The 19,498-nt window shown below is 42.5% G+C and overlaps 1 protein-coding gene across 1 annotated transcript; it reads left to right on the top strand.

Moving 5' to 3' along the window:
- Positions 1-15,816: 15,816 nt before the first annotated feature.
- LOC126055041 (translation initiation factor IF-2) lies at positions 15,817-17,565 on the top strand. The gene has a single exon (XM_064036727.1). It carries the CDS (start codon positions 16,106-16,108, stop codon positions 17,561-17,563), a length of 1,458 nt encoding a protein of 485 aa, XP_063892797.1. The 5' UTR covers positions 15,817-16,105; the 3' UTR covers positions 17,564-17,565.
- The last annotated feature ends 1,933 nt before the right edge of the window (positions 17,566-19,498 follow it).

Below are 19,498 nucleotides of genomic sequence, written 5' to 3'. Positions count from 1 at the left end.
CATTCTAAACATAAATATAGAAAACAGTTCCTTTTTTAAAAAATGTTTCAGACTTTTTGTATACCAAGGACACTAAACGACATTAGAAAATGAAATAAAATAAAATAAAAAGTAATCGAAATCGAATTTCAAATCCCGCGTCATATTCTATAAAACCCCTAATAAATAAATAACAGGCAAAGGTATTATAGTGTCATACAGCCTAATTACAGAGGCCCAGGTGGGCGTGTGCCAAGAAATTCGTCGTAACAAAGTGCAATGAGGCGCTTAGTATACAATGTGCGAGCGCACTACATGATGTGAATTCTAGTTTTGTTACTGTACTTTGCAGTATTATCTAAGTCACATGGAGTATGTATCAAAATTTATAAATGCAATAGGTATTTTTAATCTCTTACTTGGAAGTATATACTTATTCACATCTTCTTGTTATAGAATGTAATGCATTTTTTTCAGGAATAAATTACCAAAAAACCGGCAAAAAATACTTACGATCAGTGGATACTGACATATTTTACTTTTATCTTATAAGAGATCTCAACATATTTTGTTGTTGGAATCTGATTTCATCCATTATTTAAACAGGGAATGTAGCCATTACCGCTTAATCTACTTTAAACTGATTCCAAAATCCTCTTGTACTAACGTCTAGTTTGCTGCATACACATTGATAAATTCACTAAACAACGTAACATAGAGATCTGTATTCCCCACGAGACGAGGAGAAGACGTGAGGACTCTAGACCGAATGTTGCAATATCACAGTTTTTAAACTGATATTTTTGACGCTTTTGTTCTGGATTTTGAACGTGAATTGTTTGAAAACTGGCGGTTTGTAAAACTTCGTCTTTTTGGTGCAGATAAAATGTTCAGTTACTTTGTGACTTAAATAAATAAAGTAGCTGCTGGTAGCTGTGGTGTAGGAGTAAAGATATTTTGTCGTAAAATTGTGTGTTTATTTCCTAAGAGTATCTAACTAACCGGAGGCGACGTAGACATGTTTTTCACTTTGCCAAATATATGAGAGGGGCGCTCAAACTCGTATGGTATGTACGGCGAGCTTATGATTGTCATAGTCAAGTTAATACTCAATACTTTTATTGCTTTCCACATGTATTAAATATAAAATATGCAATCGAAATTGTATGAGTGAGCTATCGCTATATGTGCGCTATATAGGTACACTATATGCTACGTTGCATCACCCCTGAAAAATTGGCAGAGCCTGTCGCAATGAGGCTTATGCTCATCTGTTGGTACCAGTTGGTTGAATGCTCTAAGATCAAACATAAAACATAGGTAGTGTTCTGTAGTTTCCACCAACCCCTATGAGTCTTTACTCGCGTTAATGTCTTCGTATAACTAGCAGAGAACGTAAAACAAGTTAACAAGATATGAGTAGTGTAATCTCACTACATGGCCCGCATGGGAATTATACACAAGATTACATGCAGGTTTGCTCATCAGTACAAACTTTGGCAGCATGCAAAATTAGACCTCATATGAAGTCTTATTACCGCGAATCATGCCTTTATGAGTACTGTGTTATTACCTCTATGCTGCTTATTGTTTCCAAAACAATAATATACACAGCTTGCAAGTGTTTAAGTGTTGTAATACCTAATAATTGGAATAGTCATGAGTACGACATTTCCAGTTTCAACTTATTTACGAGGAAGTAAAGTTTTAGGAAAATAAGTTACGTAAACTGATGATAACTAATTCCAAAGCCCTCACAAGCTACTGTAATATATTATACCATATCTTCCTATAGAATAAACAGTTTCATTTAGGAAACCAGCCACTAAAACTAAAACAACAGAAAACGTAAATGCCACTCACACATTCAAATGTTTTGTTTGAACACTTCTCACCATAAAGCCTTTCCCAAAAGTTTGGCATGGCTGTTATGGAATCCAGGGGAATATTTACCTTTAAAACTCTGTAGCCAAATATGAGTTTAATGAAGGTCGAACTTCAGGGTTTCATGTGGCTCCCGTATAATTTTATTATGCAGATATGTTTAAAATTAGCTTGGCTTAACGTCGCACGCGCAACTCGTGAGAATGGGGTCAGAAAAGGGTTATTGGGTTTTTATATCAACGTCATCAAACGCATAATATAATAAAATAAAGGTGAACTTTTGCATGCTTGGAAGTCGAATGTTTTTACATTTTCACACAAAAACTATAAAATAAAGATGGGAAATTTAAGTATTTTATAATTTCGGATTTCGGTGTTATGTTTGCATACAGCTCTAATATCACTTCAGGTTTTATATGAAGGTGAACTAAATCGGTTTTCACAGTTAGTCACTTCACCATTTATATCGACAAAAAATATTTATTACATAATGTGTTATTTATTACAACTGTATCCGGTTAGACTGGAAGCCGCCCCAAAATAGGTAGGCAATATAGCTAGGATGATGATGATATGTTGTTTATGCAGTACTTGTAAATGTACCGTGCAGTGTGATCATCATCATCATCACATCAGCCTACCGTCCTTTGCTGAACTAATCCTACCTATCCTTATTTTTCTGTTTGCAATAAACTTCTATTTTTTTTTTTACTAGGAAAATAATGTTTTTGAATTTTGGAGCCCTTTTTTGGAGACTCAACGTATCAATAAAGATTTTATTCAGGAACATTTCTCTACGAAATGTGGTAGGTACAGCTTAGTGAATGAGCAAGATTTTATGTGTTCTCGACAGATTTAATCCAAAGCGTTATGTTTTTCATTTCATTATATTACAAGTATCTTGTTTAGAACAGAATAAGTTGTAAAACTTACTGCTGTGTGCTTGTTAAGTAAAGACTTTATTGACTCATCTCGCTACGTTGAAATAATTAAACAGGCATTTCCTGTGCATGCGGTCAGGTCATGCCATGAATATGAATATTCAAAGAAGGAAAAACTTATAATATGCAAAAAATAAGATACATACATTTACATTTTGAAGGGTAACTATGTCATTGTAGGTCAAGGTTGAGGATTTTTTTTATTTTGGGCTAGAATTAGATTATCATAACAAATAAAGTATGACACAGTTTATTATACTATACTAGTACCTATTTTAAAGTAAACAATAATTAAGCTAGCCATAAACAAATAATATAAATTCGGCATTTGGCCTTTTACTAGTCGATTGAAAGATTCTGAAAAATACGTATGTACGAAAAAGCAATAACCATGTTTATCACTCGATTAATTATTAGATATCCGACATCCTAATCATATTATATTTCAATGCCATGTGCCTATATTATTTATCCTTATAGAAAAATAAGTAGACGGAGATCAACCGGTTACCGATTAATGTTTTTGTATCTAGTTATTAATCAATATAATAAACTGCGTATTAAAATTGAATCTCATAATTAATGCCAAGTACAAAAGTTCACGTTAACAAAAAATGTTACTACAATAGCATAGTATATTTATTGTACAATAGCATATTTATCATACTATGACAATAGCCTAACCTATAAAGAAACTAGATAAGTAGCTGTTTTGTACCTACGATAATCTTTGATACAACGATAAATCAAGTTACCAAGCATCATCTTATCTATATCATTGTCAGACATCATCACATAACAATTATAATGATACCTGGTAACAAAACTGTTGATAATTATACAATTTTATCATAGAGATTAAAAATTAGCTAATCTGACGAATTACCTAAAATTAGGTAGGTATTTTCGTTATGTAAGACCAGTTTCTCGCGGTGAGAAGGGCCGAAGTTCGCTAAAGTCTTGTAACACATGCTTCTGTGTTACAAGAAGTTAGTCTAACAAAGTTCTAGGTCTAAGTTCGTCAGTCAGCCATGTGGTGTCAACTTAGACCTTTGGGGTCGAAAGCAAAATGATAGCTCAATACTGAAATAATATAATCTTCCCTTGTATCTGTGCATAGTTTTGGGATCCAGAATACGTCTTGTTTTTTTATAGATCTTCCGTTACTTAATATTATGAAAATGAAAAGTTTGCTATTTTGGTTTGATTGAGCATGTATCAGGAAAGATTTGAAACATCCTTTTAGTGTAAGATAGACGGGATTCCGAATATGGCAAACACGTCTTGTTTTTTTTATATACCTTCTGTTGCTTAATATTATGAAAATGAAGAGTTTGCTTTTTTGATTAATATCAGAAACGATTTAAAAAATCCTTTCAGTGAAAGATAGACCTTTCATGCAAAGTTTTATCCGGGTGCAAGAGGTTATTCCCAAGGTACATGATTGGAACTACTGGCGGCAGGAATTTTACTTTTTTGAAATGAAACTTTAATACCCAAACTCTCGTACTTATACTGATTCCGCAAACATTTAGCGATTAAACTTCGCTGAATTCTATCATCACCCGATAGAGCGGCTCTAAGTTCTATCGATATTCTCAACGATTATCACGTCTCATAGAATCTCATATTATTTTAAGCGTCCGAAGGCCGTAAACGTAAGGACCAGTTTATGACGACGTTCTTGCTTAGGTTTTACATCGCTACTGTAATGCGTTTCAGAAACGCTTACATTTTATAGGCGGCGATAAAGGCTTCGATAACATCTCAAATAGCTTTAATATTTTTATATATTTTAAAATCTGAGATATCAAAAGTACATTTTGGTACTTCATGTACTTAATAAGTCTAAAACCATGTTCTTTAATTATCGTTTCATTGTTGAGAAAGTTATGTTTTATGTAGTTTTTTTTTTTTTTTTTAACGACGTAAAAAATCATCAAATGACCCCTCCCGCTGTGGGTTAGCAGCGGTGAGGGAGTGTCAGACTCTTACTGACTAAAAGCCGTCGTGTTCCGTCGTAGGCCTTATGTGCTAGGGCCGCGGTACCTCTTTCGAACAACCCGCAGCCCCGGCAGGCCTTGGCCCTGCTGGGCCCCTCTGGGGTTGCTGACATCTCTTTGAGGAGCGCGTGGAACAACGCGCGCCGCCGACACGGGTCTGTTGTCTAAAAACAGACATGAGCGATGAGCCACCCGAACTCACCGCCCACAGACCCACGCCTACGGTGGCCGGGAGTCGTCTCGCGACACCCGGCGCCCGTGGTGTCTACCTGCTCCAGCGCGGCGGCCGGGATGAGAGGTGCGAACTCTCTGACGTTCCGCCGCCTCCTTCTCGAGCATGACTGCTTCGCAGAAGGAGGCGACGGCATCCCATTCCCTTTCGCCCCGGACCATGGCTTGAACCAGGGCCGGACGCGAGAGGTCGCCGCCTCCCACAGCCTCGACGAGGACCCGGCGGTTCCCTTCCCACGCAGGGCACTCCTGGACTGTGTGGTCCACCGTGTCCTCGGGGCTATCCGCACAGTGGTGACACCCGGGCGCCTCCTCACGACCGATTCGATGCAGATACCTCCCGAAACAACCGTGTCCGGTGAGGACCTGCGTCATGCGGTACGTGAGGGATGTTTTATGTAGCTGGCAGTTATAATCCTTAAATATGTAGAGATTGTTTACACTGAAACCTTACGCATCTAAGATACCAACAACCTATAGTAAAAAATTGTATACAAACAGTCACACACACATGTAGGTAAGTAACAACAACAGTTTCCTGGAAGCGATACAGTTCACAAAAGCTTTTAATATTTCCTTATTGTAAAAAAGGCGAGGAAAATGATACGCTTGGTCTTTGTACGGAGAGTTTAGGTAAGCTGAGAGCGGAGCCCTCGCCAAACTTTTTGTCGTCTCGGTGCGCTCGCTGTAACCAATTTTTGCGTCAGCGGAGTGGAGGCAGAGGTGGAATATCGTCTGCAGGTGCGTATTTGTAGTGTGAATTCAGTTTTTCGAGAACTGCAGCGGTTGGTGTTCGTCTAAGGATTCTTGTAATATTATCTACTTCTTGTAATGTTACCTGTCACCTTCTTTTGAACAGCATCGCTTTTGTGAACAAAGTCTATATCGTTATTATTAGACTTTATATATTTATTATTTTTGTAAAACCTTGTTTTTAAGTTAAAAATAGTTTTAAAACTAACATTATAAATGAATTAAAATGTCAGCAATGTAACTTACCTTGGATAATCGGCACCAAAAAGGTAATGACATTAATACTGACCTCTAATAAAATAGCTGGCTAAAAATATACTCCTTTTGATTCTTAATTAATACAAGCACTTAAAAATACATTTTTTGTCGGTCAGTACTCCAATTAGCCCATGGTCTTCTAGTCAATTAATTTTGGAAATCTCAAAAGCGGGCTGAAAGGACCAAAAAGGTTTGTCCTTGAATTTCAAGCAGTTGTTAAGTGAACAGCGTTTCTCGGCGACCCTTATCAAGTGCAGACGGCTTCTGATGTATTTTAAGACAAACGTTTGGTACCGGATTTTAATTTATTAGCTGAACCTGTTTCTTATGCTTAAAACATTGTTGTTGTTGCGTTTTAATATGCAATAAATATGCATTAGGATTTCAAGATGACACGGAACGGTATCATGGTCGAATAGATCTATTTGAATTGCGTGTTTCTGAGAATTTAATTTTAGAATACCTACCAATTTATATGACAGCAAAAACAACTTAAACTATCATTAATCAGACATCATACATATATTATAACTAGCTGTTGCCCGCAACTTCGTCTGCGTGGGCAATATAGAATAGTCAAAATACTACTTATCCCGTAGGTGCATTCTTTCACGTGACAGTATAATTAGGATTAGCACTTAGCAGTCGCATAGATTCATTGCTCAAGGTTGTGTTGTGGATGTGACCATTTATCTAAACAAAAGAAGTAAAGTTTGTGACGTTGTGAATATCTCTGGATCTAGTCAGCCAATTTGGAAAATTATTACGTATGATGCGTAAGTAATTTTCACAGGAAACAGTTATAATCTATGTCTATATGCTTTAAGTCTGACAAAGCTGTCATTTGTACATTTTCTGCAGCTGCTGCGACTAATCAGAAGCCAGAAAGTCTGTCAGTCTTACCATGGATATCGGCTTGTGACTGGATTGAAGATAGGTAGATAGGTAGTCGCTCCAAGCAAAATATTGGTACTCAAACAGATTCAGTGACTGGAAGCCAACACCAACATAGTTGGGGAATAGCTGGATGGATGATAAAATGAGTCATCATCATCAGCAGGCGCATATGGTAGGATAGTTTCACTACTGGGGAGAAACACTTGTATGACGGGGATTTTCTGTGCACTTACTCACTATGGTAAGGCTGACCCCACATTAGGCGTGCGCGATCATCGGGCGTGTGAGTAGCGCGGGCGTCGCGAGCACGCTGCATGAACGTCGCGTTTTGCTGCCCTGCGGCGTGTGTGAAGAGTGCAAGCGACGCGCTCGCGGCGAGCACGCGGCGCTCGAGTTGCGTTCTTACCCCTTCGCCCGCTATCCCCGCCGCCCGCTTAACGCCTTAGCAGTTAAAAATTTCTTGCGGAGGACGTTTATATACCATATTTTGTGTCACACAGGACGACAGTAAGTATCCACCGACACACTTTCAAACATCTGATGAACGAACAAATCAGACCTGACTTGGTCACCTGGGGCCAATCAGAGCTCTATGAAGCGATCATATGCTTTGGCTCCTACTGTTATTGTGGTTTCTGAAAATTTATTCACCTCATTCAACGATGAATGTAATTCTGATGGTACTATTAAGAACACTTGCTTAGCGCAGAAGCTGACGTTGGCAGGTCGACTCTTTTGACTTCTCGAATAGGATACCATTGGTTTTTGTGCAATGCACACCTGCAATGCATGCTGGATTAGGATATAAATATAGGTGGATAGGATTTGCAACAGAGAAAATTTCTGTCTTTGTGATTGAATGACATCAAACGTATTTTTATATAAAAGGTGTTTTTTTAGACTTGGCTCGAGTCTTACTGAGACTGTTCGTAATCGTGACCAGTGTATTTGCGATCAGAAGTTGAAAGTAAGCATGTCTCTGGTATGCGACGCGCAATGTGTTCGTTTTCAGACGCATAAAGCATTTTACGTGTGTATGGTATTAAATCGAGAAAGCTCCCATTTCTTATCTATACTTTGTATCTGGGCTTGTTTTTAAAGCTACAGAATCCTACATTACCTACCTACCTCACGCTTAGCAGCGCTTGCGAGAGATAGATCCTCCTTTCTTCTAGGATTAAGTTTACATATTTTGCATCAGAAAAAATAATTAAGGTCTACTTAATACTACTCACTCAAAGTAATTTGTTTTAAGGCCACCACATTAGTGGAAGATAAGCTAAACTATGTTTATGACAAAATCCTGATATGAACTCCATCTGTAACTTTAAATGATAATTAATTGTTCCACTAAAGTCATCATTTTTGACATAATGTTCAAAAAATAATTTAGATGGCACCGTTTTAAATTTGGCTGAGAACTATTAATTTTCCTTTCATCAAGGTAATAATTATAATTGGATTTTGATGTGGCACGGCAAACTGACAAACACTATTGAAATGTCTATCGAAAAATTACACTACGTGTTAAAATATGGTGAATTACGGAAAATACACAACTCCATCTGTTGAAATAATAATCCTCTATAAAGAATGTATTGTAATTTATTGTCATTTACCACCTCACTCCTTTGACAAATTTGATGTATTTTATTTACCACAGATTACCACAGATGGAGCTACTTTAACCTTGGCTAAACAAAATTTTCATATTTTTTTTTCTTCCAAAGTTACTTATGAGGGTGTGATTTTCTGTGTAAAGGTTAATAATAGACCGATCAACTAATATAAGTACAACATTCAAATGTACAGTTTTGACAAACAGATTGCGTGTCGTAATATTTTACATCTTGAATTCACAAAATTAATCATATCTTTTGATAGAGTGAATCGATTTCGATGAAACAAAAACTAAGTAATACCCCAAGTTACGTAGAATTTTTGTATATAAGCATTGTCTGCATTGGATTCGTAGATTTTACGTGAATCCCGAACGAACAAACAGATAAACAGATAAACAGACAAACAGACAAACAGACAAACAGACAAACAGACAAACAGACAAAAATGACAAAAATGATGGAAATGGGTTTTGTTAGTTATCCTTTAACTTGCTGGCTATTTTTTTTGTCAATTTCTTCAATGTACAAAAATTACTTTTCTACAGATTTATTATATGTATAGATAATGCAACGAATTCTGTCTTGCTTGAATAAAAGTTGAATAGGGCCCCATAAAATACCCAAGTAAACCTATCTATTGGTTTCTGACAAAGTCAAATGGTGAAAATGAGCTTATATTCAGCCAAGAATCTCTGTAAACACGGTTAATTATAAACCAATATTCCTTGATACCTTAGCATTACCGCAGGTAATTTCACAGTAATTGAATCAAATCTCCGATGCGATTTCCATCTATATCGAACATGTGTACACATGTTGCTAATTGAGAATCCTATAATTGCTTAATAAGTTAATAAGCCAGCTAATAGGATGAGGAGCTTGGCGTAATGTACGTGTAAGTAGATTATCCAGCAAGCGTACGTTATGTTGTTATTAATGTTTGTGTAATCAGTTTGTACATACGAGGTTTTAGGGACCCCTTAAGACCGAAAAAACAGGTCTTCACTCCAGTGGATTTTTGGAATCCTGCTTTTTATTATTGCATAGCTGCGATTCCATTTCTTTTAAGACATAGAATCATATTAAAAAAACTTGCAATCTTAAACCCAAAAACCAGCAAGCAATTATGTAAATGACATGATTAAATAAAACTACTGCGCGGAACTAAGAAACATAACATTATGTAGACTTTACCCAGGTACGGGGAAATATTACGTTATCCGGGGCAGGATTTCATGCAAATGGAATCCCGGGTTACTCAGTAGTTTCGAAGTTGGCGACGGTAAAAACCATACATCAGTGTCGCAGGTAAATGTGGGAAACTGAAATCGGATAGTAACTTTTATTAAGTAGAATTTACTTTAAAGGTCTTTTGCTGAATTCGTTTCCTTAGTCGTTACCTGATTTTAAAATGTTGATGTAAATAGCCTAGTATTGACGTCATATGTAGCTTACCTACTACTTGTGGCATGTGGAAATCTCGCCAGGAACATATTTATATTGTAAATAAAGTAGTAAAGGTACCACAAAGTCTCAAGATAAAAATAAAATTGCTCCTACAGATGATATCTATACGACATTTTTAGCGTTTAATTTACAACCCTATGTAATATTCATACAGGTAAAAAAAGGTAGATGAAAGATCCGTCTGTATCTTTTGTATTTTTTTTTTGGAAAGCCTGCGTGGATTTTGTAGGATTCAGTCCTCATTAGGCCAATAATCCTCTCGCTGTTGCTTGTTATCTGTCAAAGGCCAAGCATTGTGAAAACCACTTCATACATGACACCATTATATTATGTACCCAGCCCATATATTCTTTTTACCTGTTCAATGAATAATGAAGCCTATTTGGCATAAGACTTGATCTGTCTTCCCATATTTAGATAGGGATAGTTACTAAACTGATTGTTTTTTTTAACAGCGGTATAAATTAATGTCGTAATGTTTTGTTAACGGTCTCCAGATACATGCTAGGTACTAGAAAATGTATTATGCCACTTCTTATTTTGAGAAGAAAAGTTTAAGCCTAATTTTAATTAATTTGACTTTTAGATCTGTTTTGAAAAGAAACGTACCTAGACCATTTGTACGTTCAAAGCAGCAAGTTGATAGATCTTTATTAATTACTTTCATTCAGTAAGAAGCAGCCGATGCATTCTCTTCCAATTTTGGCAGCATCATGATAATATTGAATTTTTAATATAACTTCGTTTTTCTTGACGTGATGAAGATTTATGACATCTTATTAGTGCAACGTCAGGCGATTTAATAATCGTGTTTCTAATAAAATTACTGTCTATGTTAATATTATTCTGAAATATTTGTAAGGGGAAAATAAACTTGATAATGTACTCTAAATATTTACCAAAACAACTTGTTTCAGCAAGAAAATCTAGTTAATTAAAAATAACAGTTCCAATCCTATTGCGTTGGAAAAACTAAACAAAAAGACACGATTCATTTATCACTGAGAGAAAAATTCTAAGCGGATTCGTTTACTTGTTAGACTAAGATTTAAGGTTGATGTATTTATTCGACAGAAATTGGTATATATGTAGGTACATTATACTCTTTTGACAATGATGCAATTGCAAAATTTTCTTTTGCAATTGTTTTTCATCTTTAATTTTTATTATGAGCAACAAGTCGTTAACTAAGTCGTAAAATTCGTCTGAATGTCTGCAATTTGTATGTTGAGTTTGGATGATATGACCATTTTCATACATGACGCTTTAACATACACAGCCTCAGTTGATTGACGACTTCAAAACCAACCCTGAGTCATTATGTCACCCCTCGTTCACCATAAACTCTCATAATAACAACTAAACAATAGAATATAGATCTGGAAAAGCCACATTGTTCTTCACCGGTTATAAAAACGGTCGCTTTTCCATTGACTGTTCGATTGCACTGAATCGCAGTAAATCCCAGCTGAATAATGCACTATTGTTGCTTTTCTATTTTTTTATTTTTTTTCAACCGTATTACCGGCTGCCAGTAGTTTATTTACTTCTGTTAAAGACTTGGAAGGATTAATGATCGAAGATAAGTTAATTGTTTTTATTTCTCGTTGAGGATTACATAATGTTTTGTTTGCTGTTTAAGTATGTTGATGGTACATCTAAAATCACATGAAATCCTATCGCATAATATACTTTAAGGTTCTATTATAACAAATTCAAAAATGTACCAAATCCATTCAGTGGTTTAGCCACAGGAATTATTTTTCAAATTCAGAACGTCATGTGTAAACCAGAGATAAAGTACGGAAGTATCAATGATCGCGTTACCGCGTTCGATTTGCCGACATATTGTTGTGATGCGATGTTGCCGCTCTTACGTCACAGGTCAGTGAATTATGCAATGTATAATACTTATTTATTAAAATGAATGTGTTCTAATTCTCGCACATGTTTATTCTGTCTAGGTAGGTACTTTGTTCGAAAAATTCATTTCATTTTTCATTTTTTGAGTATTTTTATTTTTGCTTTGTGTTAATCGACATATATTAACCAGAATATTAACGTATTTAATTTAATGTGATTAGGTATGACACACTTCGTATAATGAACGACCTATTTAAATAAAGAATTGCTCAAAAATGAAGCCATCGATCACAAAGACAAAAAGATATCAACTTCAACTTATAAAATACTAAATTAAGCGTTCGGAAACTTCCTAACGACTACAAAAACGCTACAATGAAAAATAGCTTTATCTAACTGAGCGTTTGTTGATTACTTCGCATATGTCTAAAGCCACGAAGCCTGCCAGCACTCCCGGTAGAATTTCGGAACAATTTAAACTCGTGAAGGATTTGTATTATTCCGAGCAAAATTAGTACAGCCGAGCTTATCTTTTGACGAGCCATGTGTGAATACCGCTAGAAGAAACATATTTCACGAGGCATTTCCATAAACGAGATGAAATTATTTCTACAAAACGTTGTGTCTCGGCTACAATAAGCCATAAATTTTAGACGATTTATTGCGCTTGAATTAAAACTGGGTCTAAATGTAAAAAAAGAATGTAATTAGAAGATTTTCTTCAGTTGTAAAAGTACCTACTGTTTTGGGTTTTCTTGCTCGTTGTTTCGTGAATTGCGCACAATTCTCATTATGAAGGCAGGATATCCTTTTGTTCAATTAACGAAATTCCAAACACTGCTTCTAAATTAGTATTGACGGCATTGTTCCTAATTGTTTCGATTGGTCCTTGGGTTCGATAAAGCCTTGTATTGCCTTTTCAGTTATTTTTAGGCCGGCTTTTATTAAGGTGCGACTGAGCGAAGAAAATGAAATTCACGAAATCGTCTTCAATTAAGAAGCTATTAGTGAGTAATTTGAGAATATAAAAATGCTATTTTGTAAATACTTTACGTCTTCAAGCGCTTTTATTAATTCGAGGGGCTTAATTTTAATCTTGAAGGTGACTATCGAATTAATACGAAACTCATTTTAAATTGGTATTGAAAACCATTACGCTTCGTGGTCCGATAGGTTCGAAATCCAAAACACTATTTAAGGCTAGTCAACTTAATCAAGTATAAAGGCAATTTCTGAGAAAATCAAAAAGGCTAAAAGGCACAATAGAGAACCCAAACTACAAGACCCGGCTTGTTAAACCTTAGTTAGCGTCAGTAGCAGTAATTATGTTGAAAATTTCAGGAGAACTGACCATCTCTCCGATCCGAAGTGGTTTTAACGTCAGATTAAGTTTAGGGACCTTCAAATACAGTGTTTAGTGAAACTTTAATTAATTCAACTGGACCCTAATAATTTCCAAGTGGTTGAATACGTTTTGGGATGTTCTTGTAAACGTTTTGTACCTTTCTGAAAGGGTTGGAGATTTGATAATAGAAATCAATGGGAGGCGAAGGAATATTGCTTATATCAAAAAAATTTTTGAGCAAAATTGAGCCTTATTGAGTCTGATTTGGGAACTACATAATTTTAAATTTTACATACAAACTGTTGCCTTAAAATATGCAAAAAAATATGTCAGTGCCATATAGCTTATTTATTTGAGTCTATATGATACTTTTTACCTAATCATGGTAAGTGATCCTCCCGGGACGTGGATAAAACCTACGTGGAACAGCTTATACAATTTAGCCAACATTTATTTTGAATATCCAAGCATCAATCTCAATAACATGAGCACGTGTTGCGATTACCAATTCATAGGCAAACAGATTCATGTAATACCATTTTCAAAACAAATAGGATTATCGAATCCAATTATTAATTAGCTTGGGGATTCTAGTTGAAGCCGACGGGAGTAGGCATGTTAAAGGGCTTTGGGACTAAATCCCCTAACACCAGCTAAATCTGGTAGAGAGAAACAATTTGATATAGATAGTCTTTGGGCACGCTCGATCAAGCGGCAATATCCATTGAAAGGCGTGATTAACTGAGATTTTTAGTTTATTTGCGAGGGTTTCTTATAAAAAATTAAAGTTAGAACCGGATCTATGAGTGCACACTTACGTTGATACAGGTATTGTGGATATTGATGATATTTTGCAAAGATACGTAGCAATATTATGCTAAGATCGAGAATATAGGTAACGTAAAGTTCGGAATCCTCATTTACTTAAAAAAATAGTTTTGTAAAAGTTTTGAATAAGCCGGAAATTTTACTTCGACATTAGATTGGAGAAGACTGCACATTACGTTTCACAAAAATTCGACAATAAAAGTCAAACTCATTTTTCAAAGGTCAACTTTTTTAACGGATTTTATTGCAATTAATTTTTATTCATAGTCCTAATTTAATGGGTACCTCTTTTTTATTCGAGAAAATCCTAGTGGGGGCAGTAGCTTTCACGTAGATACGACACGGGCTATTATTAAAGTACTCTTCAACCCTGTGCAGCGCCATTTTAATAGGAGCCGTCATTATCTACGGCAGAACCTAATGAACGCTCTCATGATACTGCTAAATGAAACGTCGCGCCCTCAAATTATTCTATTTTATTTTTAATGAAATAATATTTCATTTAAATAATTTGTGTAAGGAGGTTTCAGCCCACCCAGCGGATTAAGTTTTTAATTGTCTACCTTTTCGCAGTTTGATGATAGTTTTAATTACGAAAAGTTTTTAATTAAATCAACGGCGCTTTCAACTATTTGTGCTACGGTAAATTAAAAAGATCTTTTGTGAAGAGTTCGAAGTAACGCTTAAAACGTGACGAGAAAGCACCTCGTTTTATTACTAGCAAGAAGAAAAAAAACATGTTTTCCCCGCGGATATAAGCCATGGAAGAGTTTTTAAGCCCCTTGGGAAATTTGAAAAAATCCACGTTAGGTTTATCGGAGGCTCATCAATACTGCTAAAACCAGACATGAATTTTTGTACACACAGTAATATCATATTTTTGCTTATATCGCTAAGAAAAAATAGTTGAAAGGTGGTTTTGTGACCCCACCGAGGGGGTCCCCACGTTGTCGTCGTGGTGGGGCTTGTGTGCCTCAATGATCCTGAAGCTCTGCCGGTAGAGATACTCATGCCGGAAAGGTTCAGGGGAGAGGCCAGACAAAGAGGGACCCAGGGAGGGGCCGCTCCTGACCAGTCCACGCTAGTGGACATGGCAAGGATGCGGCCATACCCGCGGAGGTGCAGGCGCACTAAAGCGGTGGTCGTTTGCTCTTCGTACAACGAAGAGCAAACCTTTCGGCGGGTTTGCTGAGCCGGGTTGGCCGGACAGCAGACGGAGGCATGCATAATGCCGCCGCCGAGGGCTTGGCTTAATCGCCCGGCCCAGAGGAAGGACACCTCTTGATAAAAAACCACCCAATCCCAAGTTTCGGGAGCGCGGCGAGGGGATGAATGGCCGTGGGGGACACGGTCGTTAGCGCTCCCCCCTGTTGGGGCCAGCCGCCCCCAACAGTATGTAGGCTTGCCCCGGTATGAGGCCACTGCCGGGGTCGACGTTTAGTGCTCTCATAATCGTGGGAACTGTATGGATACCTTAACAAAAAATAATAAAAACAAAGATGATGAAAGGGAGTGGGACGAGGACTCGGACTCCGAGTCCGTGTCCAGCGAGGGGGATGCGGGGGGTTTTAAGCTCCCCCGCAACAAGAAGGACCACCGGGCCGACGCCTTCCTCAAGAGGAGGAGGGAAGACCCCGGGTCCTCCTCTGGTGGTCGCGGGGCCTCGGCCAAAAAGGTCGCCAGGAGGCCCGTCAGCGAAGGGTCCGCTAGGGCTTCTGGGGTGGCGGAGGAGCGGCTCATCGGAGCTCCTCCTCCGAGGAGGAGTCGGCCATCGGCTCCGACCGGGAGCGCAGGGCGGACTTCGAGAAGACGGTGGAGTCCGCCATCAGGCAGGTGGCCTTAAAGAGAAAAAAGGCCAGCAAAGACGGCGCCATTGAGGCCGCCACCGCCTCCATCACCGCCGCAGCGGTGAGCAACTTTGGCCGGGCTCCCGTGAGCGAGCTGGCCAAACTGCAGCAGGAGGTGGGTCGTCTGACGGCCGCCCTGGAGTCTCTTGTGGAGGAGAACAGGAGTCTCCGGGCGGAGCTCGCTAAGATGCGCGAGCAGGGGGCGGAGCGCGGTGGGGCCAGGCAACAGGCGCAGACTGCGCCGGCTGAGAGCCAGATCCTGGCCCTAGTCCGTCAGGAGATGGCGGCCTTCCAGGCTCGCTTCTCAGTCCTGGAGGGCAGGGTCCTGCGCCCCCCCCTCGCGGCGTCGAAGCCCCCAGCGGCCCAAAGGGCCTCCTATGCGGCCGCGGTTGCAGCGGCACCCCCACCCAGAAGGGGACCGCCGAGCAAGCCCCCTGTCGCGGCGCCGAACGGACCGACCAGGAGGGCGCCCGCTCAGCCAAAGCCCAAGACCGCAAGGGCGGTCCAGGCGCAGAGGCCCCCGGTGCCACCGTCAGCACCGGCTCCGTCGTCGGCACCAGTGGCGAAACGCCCTCCAAAGCCGACACCGTCTGCGGCCCCTACCTCTTCTGCCACTGAGTCTGAGTGGCAGGTGGTGGGGGAAAAGAAAAAGAGGCGGAGGGCGGCCAAAGCGGCCAAAAAGAAGGCCCAGAAACAGCGGCGCAGGGAGCGAGCCGCCGCGGCGAAACTCCGCGCCCCCAAAACCGCGGCTGTAGTAGTCACACTACAGCCGGACGCGGTCAAAAGGGGCGTGTCGTACCGCGACGTGCTCGCCCAAGCAAAGGAGGCGGTGAACCTGCAGGAGCTGGGTATCGCCTCCGGCCTCCGGCTCAGGGTGACCGCAACGGGCGCCCGAATGCTGGAGGTCCCAGGAGCGGCCAGTGGGCCCGCCGCAGACGCTCTAGCCGAGAGGCTTAGGGCGTCCATAAGTGCGGACGACGCCCGAGTCTCCAGGCCCCAAAAGTGCGCGGATCTGCGCATCATGGGCCTGGACGACTCAGTTACTGCGGAGGAGGTGGTGGCCGCCGTCGCTAGGACGGGTGGGTGCTCCGCCGAAGAAGTCAAGGCGGGCACCATACGTCCCGACTTCAGGGGCACGTGCACCATCACGGTGAGCTGCCCCGTGACGGCGGCCAAGCGCATCGTAGACGGCCGAAGATTGCTGGTTGGCTGGGTGTCGGCGCAGGTCAAGCTGCTTGACCCCCGACCGCTGAGGTGCTTCCGATGCCACGTCGGGCATCATGTGGGTGTTCGTTGCACCTCGGAGGTCGACCGCAGCGCCCTCTGCTTCCGCTGCGGTCAGCCCGGACACAAGGCCGTGGCTTGTAGCGCCGCGCCGCACTGCACTGCGTGCGCGGCGGCTGGCAAGCCGGCCGAACACCGGGCGGGGAGCAAGTCCTGTGCCCCACCCGCCAAGACCAAGAGTAAGGGCAAGGGCCGGCCGTCCGTCGCCGCCACCACCACCACCTCCGCAGTGGCCACAACCGCAGCTCCTGCGGCCGCCGCCGCCTCCAACGCTGCCGCCGCTGTCAACGCCGTCGCCACTGCTGCTGTCGCGGCGCCCGTGTCTGCGTCTCAAGAGGAGGAAGACGTGATGGAGTGCTAGTCTGGCTCCATTGCGCTTCCTCCAGGCGAACATCAACCACTGCGCCCGTGCCCAGGATCTGCTGCTCCAAAGCATGGCGCAGTGGTCGATCAACATCGCCGTGGTCGCTGAGCCGTACTTTGTCCTTCCCAGGGATGACTGGGTTAAGGACCTTAGCGGCTCAGTGACCATCATATCGTCGGCCGCCGCTGGTACTCCTTCCCTCGAAGGGGTGAAGAGTGGAAGGGGTTGCGTCGCAGCACGGTTCGGGGAGATAGTCGTCGTGGGGGTGTACTTCTCCCCGAGCCGAACTCTCGCCGAGTTCCACAACTCCCTCCTGGAGTTGTCCGTCGTCGTCGGAAGTTATTCCCTCCCCGTGATAGTGTTAGGGGACTTCAACGCCAAGAACTTGGCCTGGGGTTCCCGACGCACAGATGCACGGGGTAGGATGGTGGAGGACTGGGCGCTGGAAGCAGGCCTGGTCGTCCTCAATCGGGGTTCTGTCCCCACGTGCGTACGGATGCGGGGCGAGTCAGTGGTGGACATCTCGTTCGCCAGCCCCGCTCTGCTACCGCGTGTCTTTGACTGGCGCGTGGAGGAGGGGGTGGAGACCTACTCCGATCACCGGTACATCCGGTTTGACGTCTCCGCCCAGAACCCTAGCGCGCCGGTCCTGCAGACCCCGAGTGGTCCACGTTGGGCGCTGAGGCACCTTGACCGGGAGCTTCTCCTGGAAGCCTCAGTCGTGCAGGCCTGGGTGTCATCACCGGACAGGCCCGCCGACATCAACGACGAGGCGGAGTGGTTCCGGGAGACCATGTCCGAGATTTGTGACGTGGCCATGCCCCGAGTCCCGCCAGGACGCGCCCGACGCCAGGTGTACTGGTGGTCTCGCGAGATCGCCGCCCTTCGAGAGGCGTGCGTCGCTGCGAGGCACCTGTACACCAGACACCGCAGGCTGCGCATCCGCCCTCCGGATGCAGAAGCCAGGGAAGCAGAGCTGTACGAGGGTTACAGAGCTGCGAAGACCGCCCTCCACTGGCCATCGTCCAGGCCAAGGAGGTGGCCAATGCGGAGCTGCTGGGGTCTCTGGACAGGGACCCGTGGGGGCGCCTACAAAATGGTGCGGGCAAGCTCCGCCCATGGGCCCCCCCGCTGACCCAGAGTCTTCGGCCTCAGCTGGTGGAGGAGGTGGTGAGCGCTCTGTTCCCTTCGCGCGGGGAACACTCTCCCCCGCCCATGTCTCTGCAACCCGCGGTGTCAAGTACGGACCACACTTCCGACGACGACGATGTCCCCGAGGTGACTGGGGTGGACCTGAGAGTGGCGGTGGCTAGGCTGAAAGCCAAAAACACCGCCCCAGGGCCTGATGGCCTGCCTGGCAAGGCCTGGGTCCTGGCCCTTGAGGCTCTCGGGCCTCGACTTAGGGGGCTTCTCAGCGCATGTTTGGAGAGGGCCAGTTCCCACTTCGTTGGAAGACAGGGAAACTGGTCCTCATACGGAAGCCGGGGCGCCCTGCGGACTCTCCGTCCGCATACCGGCCTATCGTGTTGCTCGACGAGGTGGGCAAGCTCTTTGAGCGAGTTGTCGCACACCGCCTCGTCGCGCACCTTGGGGGGATAGGGCCGGACCTTGCGGACCACCAGTTCGGTTTCCGCAAGGGGCGCTCAACGGTGGACGCCATCATGCGCGTGAGAGCTCTCACGACGGGGGATGCTGTGTCCCGGGGGGGGGTCGTCTTGGCGGTGTCTCTTGACATCGCCAACGCCTTCAACACCCTTCCCTGGAGTTGCATCAGGGAGGCACTCCGGTATCACCGGGTGCCGACCTACCTTCGTCGCGTGGTCGAGGCCTATCTGTCGGATAGGTCCATCATTTACCGTGGTCACAACGGGGAATGGAACCGGCGAGAGATGTCGTGCGGTGTTCCGCAGGGGTCGGTACTGGGGCCGCTCT

The sequence above is a fragment of the Helicoverpa armigera genome, chromosome 10, assembly GCF_030705265.1.
Source record: "Helicoverpa armigera isolate CAAS_96S chromosome 10, ASM3070526v1, whole genome shotgun sequence".
Classification (NCBI taxonomy): domain Eukaryota; kingdom Metazoa; phylum Arthropoda; class Insecta; order Lepidoptera; family Noctuidae; genus Helicoverpa; species Helicoverpa armigera.
This window is presented reverse-complemented; position numbering and strand designations above follow the sequence as displayed.

What these genes read in the sequence shown, in the direction of transcription:
- LOC126055041 (XM_064036727.1), top strand. Translation starts at nt 16,106, where the DNA reads ATGCGCGAGCAGGGGGCGGAGCGCGGTGGGGCCAGGCAACAGGCGCAG.